Source organism: Oncorhynchus keta, chromosome 21 (genome assembly GCF_023373465.1).
Source record: "Oncorhynchus keta strain PuntledgeMale-10-30-2019 chromosome 21, Oket_V2, whole genome shotgun sequence".
In the NCBI taxonomy this organism is placed as follows: domain Eukaryota; kingdom Metazoa; phylum Chordata; class Actinopteri; order Salmoniformes; family Salmonidae; genus Oncorhynchus; species Oncorhynchus keta.
In genome coordinates, this window is record NC_068441.1 from 29,123,260 (window position 1) to 29,142,267 (window position 19,008).

The 19,008-nt window shown below is 42.4% G+C and overlaps 1 protein-coding gene and 1 pseudogene across 1 annotated transcript in view; one reads left to right on the top strand and one right to left on the bottom strand.

Annotated features, from left to right (window-relative positions):
- Positions 1-3,318: 3,318 nt before the first annotated feature.
- Positions 3,319-7,602, top strand: LOC118400400 (HIG1 domain family member 1A, mitochondrial-like; annotated as a pseudogene).
- Positions 7,603-13,646: 6,044 nt separating this feature from the next.
- Positions 13,647-19,008, bottom strand: part of LOC118400401 (natural resistance-associated macrophage protein 2-like) — a 46,723-nt gene continuing 41,361 nt past the window's right edge. Inside the window, exon 16 of the mRNA XM_052473668.1 lies at positions 13,647-14,095. Within this exon, the coding sequence (XP_052329628.1) occupies positions 14,024-14,095 (72 nt within the window). The 3' untranslated portion in view covers positions 13,647-14,023. The remainder of the gene's footprint in view (positions 14,096-19,008) is intronic.

Consider the following 19,008-nt stretch of genomic DNA (forward strand, 5'->3'; position numbering starts at 1 on the left):
CATACACATGTATGGAAATGTAATTTCCATCATGTCATTAAACATCAATTTTAGTTGAAAATGAAACATCATACAATTGATTTATAACAGATTTATTATACATTTGTACATGAACTTGCATTGAATATTATTTAAAGTGATTTTTAAGGTTTTCCTAATATTAATAATTCAACACAACACCTGAATGTATAAACTTGCCTTTGTGAAAGCTGAAAACATTTATTTATCATGAAAAATAATATATTTCCATCCAACCTTTTTATGCGATTATGATAATAACCATATAATTTCCATATCTAAAACAAATAAATGTATGTAAATTATACATAATATACTCATTTACCTCAAAATATGGTTTGTGATGGAAATGACATGTGGTGTGGTGGAAATTACATCTATGTAAAAAGCAATCGTATGAAAACAGTATTTTATTGCAAACATTTTGAACAACCATTGTTAAACATTTCAGACCTATACTGGGTTGTAGGCCCATCACTCACAAAGTGTCATGTATTGTCATGTTATGTCTTGTTCCTGTTCTTTCTCTTCTCTTCGTTTCCCCCTGCTGGTCGTTTTAGGTTACCTTCTCTCCCTCTATCTCTCTCTTTCTCTATGGTCCCTTTCCTTCTCCCAGCTGTCCCTCATTCTCCTCTAACGACCTCGTTTACTCTCTCACACCTGTTCCCTCTTTTCCCTCTGATTAGGTCTCTATTTCTCTCTCTGTTTCTGCTTCTGTCTTTGTCGGATTCTCGTTTGCTTCGCCCTTGTTCTGTCCTGTCGTAATCTGCCTCTGCATTAGATGCTGCGTTTGATCAGGTGCCTCTGTCCTCTACGGCCCGCGCCTACCCGGAGGGACCTGCAGTCAGTTGCCGCTAGCCCTGCTATTCTCCTCTACTGCTAGAAGGGGACTAGTCAACCGATACATCTGAAGAGGATTTATGTTTTCCCTGTGTTTGAACATTAAAAGACTCTGTTTCTGTTAAACCGCTTTTGGGTCCTCACTCACCTGCATAACACAAAGTGTACAGCAGTAGCCGATGGGCAGAGCTCAAGGAAGTAGGCCAGTGTTTTTGAGAGATGGGCCCAGATAACAAAGGGGTCATGCCGCATAGAAGAGCTCAGTGAGCAAAGTGAAACTATATCATTTGTGGTATATCCAACACAGGTGTGGAGGGTCACCTGCTTGTGAGAATCACCAAAGTGAACTGCCTGGATTTCACAGTTAGTTCTCTGCAAAGTCAATATGCACAATGATCTCCTCTTTCTCCAGATTCTCTTAATTCTCTCAGTTGAGTATTGGTGTCGAATGTTGTACACGTGTTTCCCCAGCTTCTCTTTCAATCCTTTGGAGAAGCCCTACAGTAGAATATGCAGTGTGACACATACCTTTTCTTTTACTGTCAAATGTACAGCGAACTTCTCTCTCTCTTCAGCTTTGTTTTTCCACTCAAACCACCATGTCTGCTCACCAGCATCAACGTCAGATGTTTTAAGCTCTTTGACTTGACAAAGGGAGCATTCTGTACACATGCACTCTTTCCTCAGGTTCTCACAGCACAAAGACTCAGGTTCTCAATGTTGCTGCAGCTGATCACTTTGTGATACTGTAGTTTGTCCGCCATGAACTGGAGGTTGGCGTGGGTTTTGCAGAGACATGTGTCCCTATCCTGGACTGTTGGCTTGACAACCCAAAAAGGATGTATTTTGCAGAATTCACAATAGGAAATTTGAATTTCTGAATATTCCCTCTTAAACTTCTGATAAAAGTTCTGAATTGTGCCATTCAAGAAGTACTTCTGCTTTTTCTTCTTGTTCCTCGTTAGTGTGTCCCATTTCCCTGTTGTTGCTCTGCTGTTGTCATCACGTTCATAGAATCTAGTGATTTTCTCTTCTGTGGCAGTGCTAATTCTGTTACACTGATTTTTCCTGGAGCATTGAAGACTTGATGGCCTGTTTTCATTTGCCCTCATTGCTTTTGCTGAAAATCTAAATTCTCTGTTTGCAGCTTTGACCAGGCCATACTTTCTCAGGATGTTGCCTCTGAGAATTTTTGAAGACACTTGTTTGTCTTTGGCACTCCACATTTTTTAATACTTTTGTTTTAACTCTGCAATGATTGCATTTTGAAACAATAAAATCCTTCTCACGTTCTTCGGAGTTCTCTTCATTTGAGACTGTCTTCTACACCTTTGGTTACATTTCCATTGCCGTCTCTTGTTTCTTTGTTCTCGCTTTGTAAGCTCAGAGATAGATTTCACTTCTCCCTTCTCTTTTTTCTTCCAATATCTCTCCCTGTCTTTTTGCAGATGTTCCTGGTATCATATAGAACACATTTTTATTTTGTTTCTATATGTCTGTGACCTCTGTGTTGTTATATGTGGCATCTTCTAAAAATAAAGAAAAATACTACTTCGTTTTTAACTTGTGCACACCTTGGAGCATTTTCTAGATTCAAATAATTTAAAACATGATTAAATAAGGCTAAAGTAAAAACGAATAAGATAATGGATTTGTGTCATTTCCACCCCTTTGTCATTTCCACCACACTTAAGTTTGTGATGGAAATAACATTTTTACAGTTTCTGGAGAAAATTGACAGACAGTTTAGCATGCTTTGATTAGTATTACAGTTAGCATATAATTTAACTTAAATACATAAAATATATATTTTTTTAAATCAAAAGTTCTACCCCAAATTAAATAAATTATAGCCTGTTTGTAAATTACTGACAATTAAAATATTCTCTACACAAGTAATATTTACCTCGACTTTTCTTAAACTTCAGGACATCACATCTGGAACAACTGTCCACTGCAGCCATGTGTTTCAGTGTCACAATATGTTTCCATGGTAACTAAATTAATATTATCTTGAAAAAACTTTATTAATTAGTCATTTGTCCTCAGTGGTGGAAATGACACCACTCCCAAAGGACAGGTATATTTTGTGTACAAAAAAACAATATAAAGGGCATACTTACAATAAATATTGATATAGATTTTATTTAATTGCCTCTTTCTGTAGTACATAACATTATGTAATGCGTAATTATTCATCTTTTCTCATTGAAAAACATAGTAGCATCTAAAAAGTAGCTAAAATAGTTGATAGAGAGGTTTTTTTTTAAGTATGGGGTGATTCCAGTGTGAACATACACATTTTTGAATTTGTTTTATTTTGTATAAAATCCCCAAAATTGATCCGAGGACATGGAAGTGCCCGTAGTTGCATAATCACCCATATATGTTTTAGTAAGATTGGATTTTTGGCATTTATAGCAATGGTTATCAACTGTACTGCAGGGATGGAATGTAAATAGCAGAAAATAGAGGTTGGTAGCTGCAGAAAGGTACTTGGATGTGCGAGACTTAACGTCAGAGTTACAGGGTGTGTTAAGTAGTTGTGTCCCATCCTTTCAAGCTGTTGGCCTGAAGTAGGACTAAATAGATTTAAATCCTGGAGTATTGTGTATATATATTATTATTAAAAAAATGTGTGTGAGTGTGTGTTAGACGGTAGGGTATTTGTTTTATTTATTTACTTTTTCAAGCGAAGTATAAGGGAGTTATACTCCAGTCTGGGTCGGTGGCGGTAATGCAACATTTATTGGATGCCAATTGCCTTTAAACCTCACCGAAGAAGAATATAGGAATATTGCGTATTACGGATATGATAAATTGATTTGACTTCGAAGGTTGGAATAGACAGCAACAGGTAGCCGAAGAGAGCGTCTTCAGCATTTAACCGGATCGTTCGACAGAGCACGAATGTAAGTTATTAACCTACTAACGTTAAAGCTCACTCGAAGGGCTTTGTAATGTCAATACTTAGAGATGATGTTGTGAATGCTGAACCATATATTATTGCCAGATAAACCCTGATTCTGTCCTTTGAAGGGATGTTAGCTAGTAGCTATTAATAACTTTAGGTGACAATCTAAGGTCACGACGACAAATAACTTGTTATGAAAACAAAGCGGTGTCTAATGATTGTCGATCATCATCTGTTAGTTTAACATACGAGTCACCGGGCAGAAGCTCGAACTGGGGGCCCATCGGTCTAGTAGTGAGTGTACTGTAGTTGATTAGTAAACTAGAACAGATAAATTTAAGGCGTTTTCCTGCTATGTGTCACGTAGCTTGTATGTTGTGTTAGGACATGTTGTGTTATAAGCAATGTATATGGAATATAAATTATGATTAAATTATTACATTTTAATGGACTTGAAGGAAACTATATACATTACTTTTGCAAGTCCGTATGACAGATTCTGCCCCTCTTTGCTCCCAGTTACCATGTCCTCCAACAACAATTTTTCATCATTTGATGATGAGAATGAATCAAAACTTATGAGGAAAGCAAAGGATTCGCCGTTTGTCCCAATAGGTAAGTGAAGCTGTAGAATTGTAAAAAAAATATTCAAGGGCAGGAATTATGTTGGAGGCTTCATTGTAGTGGAGGTTTTCCATAGTGCATGTTTGAGTGAATCCAAGTCAGTCATGGAATAAATTGCAATCCACTCTTCCAACCCTGGTTCGATGGTTAGATATCATACACCCAGTAACCTAACGTAGCAGGCATAAAACAAACCGAGTAGTGGAGTTCCCACATCAGGTTTTAAGTTGAAAAGGAAGCTAGGTTGAATTAGCTGTGTCCCTGAACCAAATGCATCCGGTTGTCAACTCCACTAAGCTCAGTGCTTGACTTGGGCAGGAGCTCACTGGAACTGAGTACTGGCACCTCAAATTTTCTACAGCTTGAGGTCCTGCACCACCTAAAAAAACAGATCAAATTGATTGTGGAGCTCCTGCACCTAATAGTAAACGGTACCCAAAATAAGTACCGGCACCTATTTCAGTCCAAGTCGAGCACTGGGTAGGACTACACCCACCCAGTCATCATTACATTTCCCATGTGTGTGTTTTACAGGCATGGCAGGATGTGCTGCAGTGGTAGCCTTTGGTCTGTGGAGGCTGAAGTCACGGGGGAACACAAAGATGTCAGTCCACCTCATCCACATGCGTGTTGGAGCTCAAGGCTTTATAGTAGGCGCAATGACATGAGGTAAATCCTAATCCAATATGTGCTGTATAACAGATACACAGGCCCAACAGCTAATATCTCTATCAATTTACAGGGGAAACATGTACCACACAAGACTGACCGTGTTATCCTTACACACTAACATAAAATAGACTGCTAACATCACTTTGTTTGTCTATTTGTAGGGGTGATCTACTCCATGTACAAAGAATACAGTGCCCACAAGGACCTGGGTAAAGACGGCAAGTGAGCCAATCAGCAACTGGCTTGACCAGAGAACGCATCAAGCCTGCCATTCCTGCATTGTACTTCTTGAAATATGATCCATTCTAGGACTTCTATCTGTCAAAGTAACATTCCATTGATGGCAAGTAATTTATACTGAACAAACATATAAATGCAACAATTTCAAAGATTTTACTGAGTTACAGTTCATATAAGGAAATCAGTCAATTGTAATAAATTCCTGAGGCCCAAATCTATAGATTTCATATGGCTGGGCAGGGGTGCAGCCATGGGTGGCCCTGGGAGGGCACCCACTGGGGAGCCAGGCCCAGCCAATCAGAATGAGTTTTTCCCCACAAAAGGGCTTTATTACAGATAAATACTCCTCAGTTTCATCAGCTGTTCAGGTGGCTTGTTTCAGACAATACCGCAGGTGACGAAGCCAGATGTGGAGATCCTGGGCTGGCGTGGTTACACATGGTCTACGGTTTTGAGGCCATTTGGAAGTACTGCCAAATTCTCTAAAACGACATTGGAGTCTGCTTATGGTAGAAATTAACATTTATTTCTCAGGCAATAGCTTTAGTGGATATTCCTCCAGTCAGCATGCCAATTGCATATGCCCTAAACTTGAGACATCTGTGGCATTGTGTTGTGTGCCAAAACTGCACATTATATAGTGGCCTTTTGTCCCCAGCACGAGGTGCACCTGTGTAATGATCATGCTGTTTAATCAGCTTCTTGATATGCAACACCTGTCAGGTGGCTGGATTATCTTGGCAAGCGAGAAATGCTCACTAACAGGGATGTAAACACATTTGTGCATAGAATGAGAGAACGCTTTTGCTTATAGCAAATACTTATTATATTATTATTATTATAGAACATTTCTGGGATCTTTCATTTTTGCTCATCAAACTTGGGACCAACACTTTACGTTTTATATTTTTCTGTATATTTTGGAAGAGGTTGTCTTTTTGTTTAGTAGCATTTCAATCTGGCAATCACTTTGAAAAAGTATATACATGTCAGGAAATTAGACAGCACATCCATTGTGTGTTCTGTTTATCATTCTCTCTGCGAGACAGCTGCTGTAAACCACTAGTAAAATATCACTTTTTAGGTAACTAAACCCATAGACTACTATAGTTAGTCCATACACTGATCCTCGCCATGAGTTATTTGTGTGTGTGTGTGTGTGTGTGTGTATAAAGCTTATTTACTTTGACATGTGAGTGAACTGTTTTTTAAAATTGTTTTATTCTACATGAACAGGTACAGAAGTAGGTTGTACTTTCAACTAACTATCCACACACTAACTAGTCTAACGAGAAGTATTGCCAAAAAAATTATCGAGCTCAGGTGGTCACTCTGTCCAGCCTCACTGTTCATGAGTTTGTACTTTTGAAAAATAAATATTTTTGAAAAGTGACCAGAAATAAATATTTTTTGAGCATAATTTGTACTTTTATTCATACAGAATGTATGGTATCAACAACTTGTAACATCCAAACTGTTACTTTGGTTTTCCTTAGAAAAATATATTCAAAAATACACTAGTCAATATCTACTTGATTTTTACAATTGACAAATTACGAGTACTGACCTGGTTTTCTACAGTACATAAAATCAGTTTAATTATATACCTTACAGTGGATGATTCCTGTTAGAATGACAAAACAATCCAGAGTAATAACTTGACTAAAGTGGTGGCTATGCAGAGACCTTATATATATGATCTACACTCAATGTCAGATGGAAACAACATTGATCACTATTGTGTCATGGTTGATTCATATTGTCATCAGGAACTGTATTTAGCAGTGACACCTGACTTCAGACAGTGCCAAGCAGCAGAAAAGGCCTACATCTTTCATCTGTTATGGGCTTTGGAGACAACTTACACTTTAACGGAATTTCAATGGGTAGAGTTCTGTACAAACAACAATGGCATACACAAAGGTTAGTATCACATCGTCCTTTCCCTTAACTGCTCCTCAGGTAATGGGATAATTTGGGCATGACGTGGGCTTTGTTGCCTTTCAATTTAAAGCCAAAGCAACAGTTTTACTGAGGTGCTGTGACCACAATAGCAGGAAATTAGTAAAAGGGTCAAATTATACAGATTTTCAATGAGTACACCCAATATATCTATTTGTGCCTTGGGTGTGAAATTGCATTTGATAAAATGTATATTTATTTTGATCACCCCTGTCCCAGTTTATGCAGGGCAGTGGGTGCATATGCATTGGATATCTTTTGAAAATAAATAAAAATGTTGGCCAATATATTCCAAGTGCCTGACCAATTTAAGTTAGGAAGTTAAATAAAAAGACGTTAACAATAACAATGCTGTCACCCCACCTGTGTATTGTAAAAAGCTGAGGTATGGGCCTGGAGAAATGTAACCACGGTAATTCATAGACAGAGCTATGAAAGCAAGCCCTGACCTTACAAGATATCAAAATGATAGCTTTAAGCAAGTGTCGAAGATATACAGAGTTTGTTTACATTTACAATGTTTCCAGACATTGCAGTAAAACAAGCTTATATTTTTGGTTCTGATGGGGTATAGCAGTTGAATTAAACTCATGAGGCATTTTTAAGAAACAATATTCCTCAAGAATCAATAGATATACAGTGCACAAAACATTAGGAACACCTTCCTAATATTGACTCTGCTTCCGGGTTGGAGCGAGCGGTCGCATTCGCACTTCGGTCCGCAGGTAGTATAACTTTTCATTACATTTCATTATAGTACAACGGTGTGATTTGTCTAATCTTAGCAATTTCTTCTTAGCTAGCTACATAGCCGTCTTTGTATCAAAGATAATAGCGTAATTATCGTATTTCGTCGTCCTAACGTAGTCTACACTGCTATCTGCCCAGCAGCTAGCCAGCTAGCAAACGTCCACCGTCTACCGAATAGCAGCACACTAGAAACTATTACACTCAACTGAACGACTTGATTAGTGTAGTGTTAGCTAGCTACATAGTTGTCTTTGCTGTCTTAGTATCCAAGATAATTGTGTAGTTTAGAGTGTGTAGTCTTAGAGTGATTATCTTAATTTACCGAGGTTAGCTAGCCAGCTATTTGTCGTCCTTAACGTAGGAGACACTGCTAGCTAGCCAACAGCTAGCCAACGTCTACCGAATAGAACTTCCCACTCAACAATCCGGTCGCATTCCGCTTCGCTCCACAGGTAGTATCACATTTTCATTTCATTTCATTACAGCACAACGGTTTGATTTGTTTGATCGTAGCTAGCTACATAGCCGTCTTTGTATCATAGATAATTGTGTAGTCTAGAGCGATTTTCTAGGTTCGCTAGCCAGCTATTGTCGTTCTTTTAACGCAACGTAACGTAATCAACACTGCTAGCTAGCCAGCTAGCCCCCGAATAGCAGCACTGTAGAAACTATTACACTCAACGGAACGACTTGATTAGTGTAGTGTCAACAACGCAGCCACTGCCAGCTAGCCTACAAAGTCAACAACGCAGCCACTGCCAGCTAGCCTACTTCAGCAGTACTGTATCATTTTAATCATTTTAGTCAATAAGATTCTTATGTGTCTGTCTATCCCTGTTCTCTCCTCTCTGCACAGACCATACAAACGCTCCACACCGCGTAGCCGCGGCCACCCTAATCTGGTGGTCCCAGCGCGCACGACCCACGTGGAGTTCCAGGTCTCCGGTAGCCTCTGGAACTGCCGATCTGCGGCCAACAAGGCAGAGTTCATCTCAGCCTATGCCTCCCTCCAGTCCCTCGACTTCTTGGCACTGACGGAAACATGGATCACCACAGATAACACTGCTACTCCTACTGCTCTCTCTTCGTCCGCCCACGTGTTCTCGCACACCCCGAGAGCTTCTGGTCAGCGGGGTGGTGGCACCGGCATCCTCATCTCTCCCAAGTGGTCATTCTCTCTTTCTCCCCTTACCCATCTGTCTATCGCATCCTTTGAATTCCATGCTGTCACAGTTACCAGCCCTTTCAAGCTTAACATCCTTATCATTTATCGCCCTCCAGGTTCCCTCGGAGAGTTCATCAATGAGCTTGATGCCTTGATAAGCTCCTTTCCTGAGGACGGCTCACCTATCACAGTTCTGGGCGACTTTAACCTCCCCACGTCTACCTTTGACTCATTCCTCTCTGCCTCCTTCTTTCCACTCCTCTCCTCTTTTGACCTCACCCTCTCACCTTCCCCCCCTACTCACAAGGCAGGCAATACGCTCGACCTCATCTTTACTAGATGCTGTTCTTCCACTAACCTCATCGCAACTCCCCTCCAAGTCTCCGACCACTACCTTGTATCCTTTTCCCTCTCGCTCTCATCCAACACTTCCCACACTGCCCCTACTCGGATTGTATCGCGCCGTCCCAAACTTCGCTCTCTCTCCCCCGCTACTCTCTCCTCTTCCATCCTATCATCTCTTCCCTCTGCTCAACCCTTCTCCAACCTATCTCCTGATTCTGCCTCCTCAACCCTCCTCTCCTCCCTTTCTGCATCCTTTGACTCTCTATGTCCCCTATCCTCCAGGCCGGCTCGGTCCTCCCCTCCCGCTCCGTGGCTCGACGACTCATTGCGAGCTCACAGAACATGGCTCCGGGCAGCCGAGCGGAAATGGAGGAAAACTCGCCTCCCTGCGGACCTGGCATCCTTTCACTCCCTCCTCTCTACATTTTCCTCCTCTGTCTCTGCTGCTAAAGCCACTTTCTACCACTCTAAATTCCAAGCATCGGCCTCTAACCCTAGGAAGCTCTTTGCCACCTTCTCCTCCATCCTGAGTCCTCCCCCTCCTCCCTCTCTGCAGATTACTTCGTCAACCATTTTGAAAAGAAGGTCGACGACATCCAATCCTCGTTTGCTAAGTCAAACGACACCGCTGGTTCTGCTCACACTGCCCTACCCTGTGCTCTGACCTCTTTCTCCCCTCTCTCTCCAGATGAAATCTCGCGTCTTGTGACGGCCGGCCGCCCAACAACCTGCCCGCTTGACCCTATCCCCTCCTCTCTTCTCCAGACCATTTCCGGAGACCTTCTCCCTTACCTCACCTCGCTCATCAACTCATCCCTGACCGCTGGCTACGTCCCTTCCATCTTTCAAGAGAGCGAGAGTTGCACCCCTTCTGAAAAAACCTACACTCGATCCCTCCGATGTCAACAACTACAGACCAGTATCCCTTCTTTCTTTTCTCTCCAAAACTCTTCAACGTGCCGTCCTTGGCCAGCTCTCCCGCTATCTCTCTCAGAATGACCTTCTTGATCCAAATCAGTCAGGTTTCAAGACTAGTCATTCAACTGAGACTGCTCTTCTCTGTATCACGGAGGCGCTCCGCACTGCTAAAGCTAACTCTCTCTCCTCTGCTCTCATCCTTCTAGACCTATCGGCTGCCTTCGATACTGTGAACCATCAGATCCTCCTCTCCACCCTCTCCGAGTTGGGCATCTCCGGCGCGGCCCACGCTGGATTGCGTCCTACCTGACAGGTCGCTCCTACCAGGTGGCGTGGCGAGAATCTGTCTCCTCACCATGCACTCTCACCACTGGTGTCCCCCAGGGCTCTGTTCTAGGCCCTCTCCTATCCTCGCTATACACCAAGTCACTTGGCTCTGTCATAACCTCACATGGTCTCTCCTATCATTGCTATGCAGACGACACACAATTAATCTTCTCCTTTCCCCCTTCTGATGACCAGGTGGCGAATCGCATCTCTGCATGTCTGGCAGACATATCAGTGTGGATGACGGATCACCACCTCAAGCTGAACCTCGGCAAGACGGAGCTGCTCTTCCTCCCGGGGAAGGACTGCCCGTTCCATGATCTCGCCATCACGGTTGACAACTCCATTGTGTCCTCCTCCCAGAGCGCTAAGAACCTTGTCGTTCTCAACTAACATCAAGGCGGTGGCCCGTTCCTGTAGGTTCATGCTCTACAACATCCGCAGAGTACGACCCTGCCTCACACAGGAAGCGGCGCAGGTCCTAATCCAGGCACTTGTCATCTCCCGTCTGGATTACTGCAACTCGCTGTTGGCTGGGCTCCCTGCCTGTGCCTTTAAACCCCTACAACTCATCCAGAATGCCGCAGCCCGTCTGGTGTTCAACCTTCCCAAGTTCTCTCACGTCACCCCGCTCCTCCGCTCTCTCCACTGGCTTCCAGTTGAAGCTCGCATCCGCTACAAGACCATGGTGCTTGCCTACGGAGCTGTGAGGGGAACGGCACCTCAGTACCTCCAGGCTCTGATCAGGCCCTACACCCAAACAAGGGCACTGCGTTCATCCACCTCTGGCCTGCTTGCCTCCCTACCACTGAGGAAGTACAGTTCCCGCTCAGCCCAGTCAAAACTGTTCACTGCTCTGGCCCCCCAATGGTGGAACAAACTCCCTCACGACGCCAGGACAGCGGAGTCAATCACCACCTTCCGGAGACACCTGAAACCCCACCTCTTTAAGGAATACCTAGGATAGGATAAGTAATCCTTCTCACCCCCCTAAAAGATTTAGATGCACTATTGTAAAGTGGCTGTTCCACTGGATGTCACAAGGTGAATGCACCAATTTGTAAGTCGCTCTGGATAAGAGCTTCTGCTAAATGACTTAAATGTAAATGTAATTGAGTTGCACCCCCCCTTTTCCTTCAGAACAGCATCAATTCGTTGGGGCATGGACTCCACAAGGAGAGAGCAGGTGTTCCTAATGTTTTGTACACTCAGTGTATATTAATTTATATGCAAAACAATTTATGTAGCAACTTGGCCCTTTAAGTATTCTATATCTTCTCAAGTCTTACCAAAGTGAAGTTATTTGTTCTCATAAAAAAAAAAATCTACAACATATAGTACCAGTCAAAAGTTGACACCTACTTATTGGGGGGGATTATTTTTACCATCTTATTTCATTTGTACTATTTTCTACATTGTAGAATAATAGTTTAGACATAAAAATATGAAATAACACATGGAATCATGTAGTAACCAAAAAAGTGTTAAATCAAAATATGTTATATTTGAGATTCATCAAAGTAGCCACCCCTTGCCAGCTTTGCACATTCTTGGCATTCTCTCAACCAGCTTCACCTGGAATGCTTTTTCAACAGTCTTGAAGGAGTTCCCACATATGCTGAGCACTTTTTGGCTGCTTATCCTTCACTCTATGGTCCAACTCTTCTCAAACCATCTCAATTGGGTTGAGGTCAGGTGATTGTGGAGGCCAGGTCACCTGATGCAGCACTCCATCACTCTCCTTCTTGGTCAAATAGCCCATACACAGCCTGGAGGTGTGTTGGGTCATTGTCCTGTTGAAAAATAAATGATAGTCCCACTACGCGCACACCAGATGGGATGGTGTATCGCTGGTTAAGTGTGCCTTGAATTCTAAATAAATCATTGATAGTGTCACCAGCAAAGCGCCATCACACCTCATCCTCCATGCTTCACGGTGGGAACCACACATGCAGAGATAATCCGTTCACCTAATCTGTGTCTCACAAAGACATGGCGGTTGAAAAGAAAACAACAAAAATTTGGACTCATCAGACCATAGGACAGATTTCCACAGGTCTAATGGCCATTGCGCGTGTTTCTTGGTCCAAGCAAGTTTCTTCATATTGGTGTCCTTTTGTAGTGGTGTCTTTGCATCAATTTGACCATAAAGGCCTGATTCACGCAGTTTCCTCTGAACAGTTGATGATGATGTGTGTTACTTGAACACTGTGAAGCATTTATCTGGGATGCAATTTCTGAGGCTGGTAACTCAAATGAACTTATCCTCTGCAGCAGAGGTAACTTTGCGTCTTCCTTTTGTGTGACGGTCCTCATGAGAGCCAGTTTCATCATTGCGCTTTATGGTTTTTGCGACTGCACTTGAAGGAACTTTCAAAGTTCTTGACATTTTACAGATTGACGGACCTTCATGTCTTATTTGAGCTGTTCTTGCCATAATATGGACTTGGTCTTTTACCAAATGGGGCTATCTGCTGTACACCACCCCTACAGTGTCACAACACAACTGATAGGCTCAAACGCATTAAGAAGGAAAGAAATTTCACTAATGAACTTTTAACAAGGCACACCTGTTAATTGAAATGCATTCCAGGTGGCTACCTCATGAAGCTGGTTGAGAGAATGCCAAGAGCGTGCAAAGCTGTCATCAAGGCAAAGGGTGGCTACTTTGAATAATCTAAAATATAACAAATTTAGATTTGTTTTTGGTTACTGCATAATTCCATATGTGTTACTTCATAGTTTTGATGTCCTCTATTATTCTACAATATAGAAAAATGTAAAAATAAAGAAAAACCCTGGAATGAGTAGGTGTCCAAACTTTTGACTGCTACTGTACATGCTTATTAATTGGAGGACAAACAAACAAACTGTGTAATACATACTGTGTATTTCCCATCTAAAATTATAACAGCGTTTCAAAGTCATATGGAAATGCTGACCTGAGAAAAGGCCGGCGTACTTGCAGAATTTTAAAAGCATGCTCAACATGATAAAAACCAACAACTCATTGGTACTAACTTTAAGATGCCAATCATAGTTAGTGGAATGTCAAGTGAGGGGTTCAAGGCTTCTTGTAAGGGATAGATGATGACGAAGGGCACTTACAAAGGTCTCGTTGGCACTAAGGCAAAGGAGGAGCACTGTACTGGCTGAGCCTGTGGTCCCATGCCTCCACCATGTTAGGTCACCCCTGTCTAGCTACTGACTTTACCACTGCTAATATCCATCCCTCCAACATGGCCTCCTTATCTCTCCACCATCGTGTTGCTGTCCATGTCATTCAACAGGTAAACGTCTGTGTGGCCCGTCAGCCTCATCTGTTGAGAAGAGAGGAGGGTGAGAGATGGTTCATCTCATGTAATCTGAGTTTGATTATCTTATTACTCAAATTCAGAAGCACTCGATTGGTGGAACGTCCCGTTCATCAACTCAATAATCATTACTGGCATGCTTAAGCGGTTGTGTTTTGACTATGCATAGGCTTTGAACTGTAAGCAGCAAAGCACTTTATCAAGTTTTGCGACTGGGATTGTGATTGGCATCTATAGTCTCAAATTTTGAGACACTGACACCAACCAAAAACATAGTATGTGCTTACCAACACAACACTTTTTGCTCATTGGACCTGGTGGTATGTATTCATTATTGTGACAAGTCATTATTACAAGTTCAGGAGCATAAAATGTGGTCAGCCCAGTGCAATGCGTAGCTGCGGGAGTATGGGATCAGGACTTTTATTATGTAGGGGTTGCTACAAACCACTATTGTGTGTAGATTGATGAGGAAAAACATTTATTTAATACATTTTAGAACAAGGCATTAACGTAACAAAATGTTGAAAAGGGAAGTGATCTGAATACTTTCCAAATGCACTGTAAGTGAACAGAAACGGTGTAGAAAACTTAACCCAAATACAGACATTGGAGTAAAACAAGCTTATATTTTTGGTTCTGATGGGGTATACCTGTTGAACTAGGCTCATAAGGCATTTAAGAATTTGATAAATCGATAAAGTGTACAAAGCATAAGGAACACCTTCCTAATATAAAGTTGCACCCCTTTATCCCTCAGAACAGCCTCAATTAATCAGGGCATGGACTCTACAAGGTGTCGAAAGCGTTCCGCAGGGATGCTGGCCCATGTTGACTCAATGCTTCAAGCTGGCTTGATGTCTTTTGGGTGGTGGACCATTCTTGATACACACGAGAAACTGTTGAACGGGAAAAACCCAGCAGCATTGCAGTTCTTGACACACTCAAACCAGTGCGCCTGGCACCTACTACCATACCCCGTTCCAAGGCACATTTTATCTTTTGTTTCCCATTCACCCTCTGAATGACACATAAATCCAAGTCTCAATTGTCTCAAGATTAAAAATCCTTCTTTAACTGGTCTCCTCCCCTTCATCAACACTGACTGAAGTGGATATAACAGGTCACATCAATAAGGGATCCTAGCTTTCACCAGGATAGTCGATGTCATGGAAAGAGCAGATGTTCCTAATGTTTTGTACACAGTTTCATCAATACATAACCTAAGTAGGTTTGCATGGGTGGGAGTTTAGGCTTTCGGCGCTGGTGGCACAAAATCAAAGGTCGGACTGTTCCAGGGGAAGGGGGTATATCTGATCTCCATCACCTAGGACGTGACAATGGTTAATCAAATCTCCCAATTTTTGCTCAGTTTTATACAGTTGGAACTGTATATGCATTTGTAAATCAAGACCTTTTTTTTTTTTTTACCCACTTTTCTCGTCCAATTCCGTGGTATCCAATTACTATCTTGTCTCATCGCTACAACTCCCTTACGGACTCGGGACAGACGAAGGTCGAAAGTCATGCGTCTTCCGAAACACAACCCAACCAAGCCGCACTGCTTCTTAACACAGCGCGCCTCCAACCCGGAAGCCAGCCGCACCAATGTGTCGGAGGAAACACCGTGCACCTGGCTACCTTGGTTAGCGTGCACTGCGCCCGGCCCGCCACAGGAGTGACTGGTGCGCGATGAGACAAGGATATCACTACAGGCCAAATCCTCCCTAACCCGGACGACGCTAGGCCAATTGTGCGTCGCCCCACGGACCTCCCGGTCGTGGCCGGCTGTGACAGAGGCGTGAACCCAGAGTCTCTGGTGGCACAGCTAGCGCTGTGATGCAGTGCCCCCCGGGTGACCACTGCGCCACCCGGGGGGCAAATCAAGACCTTTCTTGAGTTGGGCTCTGGGATGGTGCAACTGTTGAGCATCCGAGTCTATGGTTGTTTGTGGGGGAAAGGGGCTAAGTGTGTATGAGTGTGTGCGCGTGTCTATCCCACAACTGTTGCGAGTGAGTAAAAGATGTTGGGGACAATATAAGATTAATCACAATTCTTTGCTAAAATAATAATTGCTTGCCAAAATGTAACTTTTGTAATTGCATAATCTGCATACATTACTACAAATATTAATTGCTCATTATGGAAATTATATGGAAAATATTTTAAAATCCTTTTTAGTAGCTATACATAATACAAAGCGAGGTGAGGGCGATGGAAATGCTTTTGGCGGTTGAACTGCTTCTGTTCTGTGGGTGGCACTGTGTGCTCTTTTCGAAGGACGAGTCCCGGTCTCTCCGGGATCCGGGGGTCTCTCTGGGATCCGGGGGGATCTGGGGGATCTGCCGGTCATTAGGATGACAATCCAATGCGGGATGAGGGGTTTTAGCAGGTCGAATAGTGGGTACCAATTGTAGGTTTACTTAGTAGCAATGCAAATATCATGGTGCAGCTATATAGACAATCATCATGTTACTTTTTAATGGTATGTTTACAAACATATACAGTGGGGCAAAAAAGTATTGTCAGCCACCAATTGTGCAAGTTCTCCCACTTAAAAAGATGAGACCCGTAATTTATCATAGGTACTCCAAATCCAGACCTCCATGGGTTGATAAATTTGATTTCCATTGATAATTTGTGTGTGATTTTGTTGTCAGCACATTCAACTACATAAAGAAAAAAGTATTTAATACGAATATTTCATTAATTCAGATCTAGGATGTGTTATTTTAGTGTTCCCTTTATTTTTTTGAGCAGTGTATACAGTGGGGCAAAAAAGTATTTAGTCAGCCACCAATTGTGCAAGTTCTCCCACTTAAAAAGATGAGGAATGTAATTTTCATCATAGGTACACTTCAACTATGACAGACAAAATGAGAAAAAAATTCCAGAAAATCACATTGTAGGATTTTTTTATGAATTTATTTGCAAATTATGGTGGAAAATAAGTATTTGGTCACCTACAAACAAGCAAGATTTCTGGCTCTCACAGACCTGTAACTTCTTCTTTAAGAGGCGCCTCTGTCCTCCCACTCGTTACCTGTATTAACGGCACCTGTTTGAACTTGTTATCAGTATAAAAGACACCTGTCCACAACCTCAAACAGTCACACTCCAAACTCCACTATGGCCAAGACCAAAGAGCAGTCAAAGGACACCAGAAACAAAATTGTAGACCTGCACCAGGCTGGGAAGACTGAATCTGCAATAGGTAAGCAGCTTGGTTTGAAGAAATCAACTGTGGGAGCAATTATTAGGAAATGGAAGATACAAGACCACTGATAATCTCCCTCGATCTGGGGCTCCACGCAAGATCTCACCCAGTGGGGTCAAAATGATCACAAGAACGGTGAGCAAAAATCCCAGAACCACACGGGGGGACCAGGTGAATGACCTGCAGAGAGCTGGGACCAAAGTAACAAAGCCTACCATCAGTAACACACTACGCCGCCAGGGACTCAAATCCTGCAGTGCCAGACGTGTCCCCCTGCTTAAGCCAGTACATGTCCAGGCCTGTCTGAAGTTTGCTAGAGAGCATTTGGATGATCCAGAAGAAGATTGGGAGAATGTCATATGGTCAGATGAAACTAAAATAGAACTTTTTGGTAAAAACTCAACTCGTGTTTAGAGGACAAAGAATGCTGAGTTGCATCCAAAGAACACCATACCTACTGTGAAGCATGGGGGTGGAAACATCATGCTTTGGGGCTGTTCTTCTGCAAAGGGACCAGGACGACTGATCCGTGTAAAGGAAAGAATGGATGGGGCCATGTATCGTGAGATTTTGAGTGAAAACCTCCTTCCACCAGAAAGGGCATTGAAGATGAAACGTGGCTGGGTCTTTCAGCATGACAATGATCCCAAACACACCGCCCGGGCAACAAAGGAGTGGCTTCGTAAGAAGCATTTCAAGGTCCTGGAGTGGTCTAGCCAGTTTCCAGATCTCAACCCCATAGAAAATCTTTGGAGGGAGTTGAAAGTCCGTGTTGCCCAGCAACAGCCCCAAAACATCACTGCTCTAGAGGAGATCTGCATGGAGGAATGGGCCAAAATACTGTTTGATGTTATTTTAAAATGGACAAAATAAAATGAAGTGCTTTTCTTTAAAAAACAAGGACATTTCTAAGTGACCCTAAAAATATATGGGGGATTGGAAATTATTACAAAAGACAATTACTGATGGAAGCAACAATCTATCCACAATATTAAAGCTTATCCACCTGCTAATAAAAAGAAAAAAGTTCCAAACCACTAGTTTTCAGGTTGCCCCGCACCAGATCACTCCCAAACAGTCCTAGCACAATTCTTGCTTGAGAAATAGTTTTTTGTTGAAAAGCAGGTATTTAAGATGGCACCGAAGATGTTGGCTGACGTTTTACATGCTCCTAACCAAATTGTGCTATTTTGTTAAACTATTTTTAAAAACTTATTATGAACAAAAAATGCTGCTACCGTCTCTTATGACCGAAAATAACTTCTGGACGTCAAAACAGCAATTACTCACCACGAACGGCAAGAAGCTGTTTCCTTTTTTTATTTTACCTTTATTTAACTAGGCAAGTCAGTTAAGAACAAATTCTTATTTTCAATGACGGCCTAGGAACAGTGGGTTAACTGCCTGTTCAGGGGCAGAACGACAGATTTGTACCTTGTCAGCTCGGGGATTTGAACTAGTCCAACGCTCTAACCACTAGGCTACCCTGCCGCCCCTTTAACGAGTCCTTCTGAGAATCCGTGGGTGAGCGAGTAAACTCTCAATGCCATCTGTCCTACTTGCTAACATGCAATCATTGGAAAATAAAATGACCTACGTTTATCCTACCAACGGGACATTAAGAACTGTCACCGAACTGTCACCGAGCCATGGCTGAACGACGAGACATAATATATACATCAATAGACATCTGTATAAATCA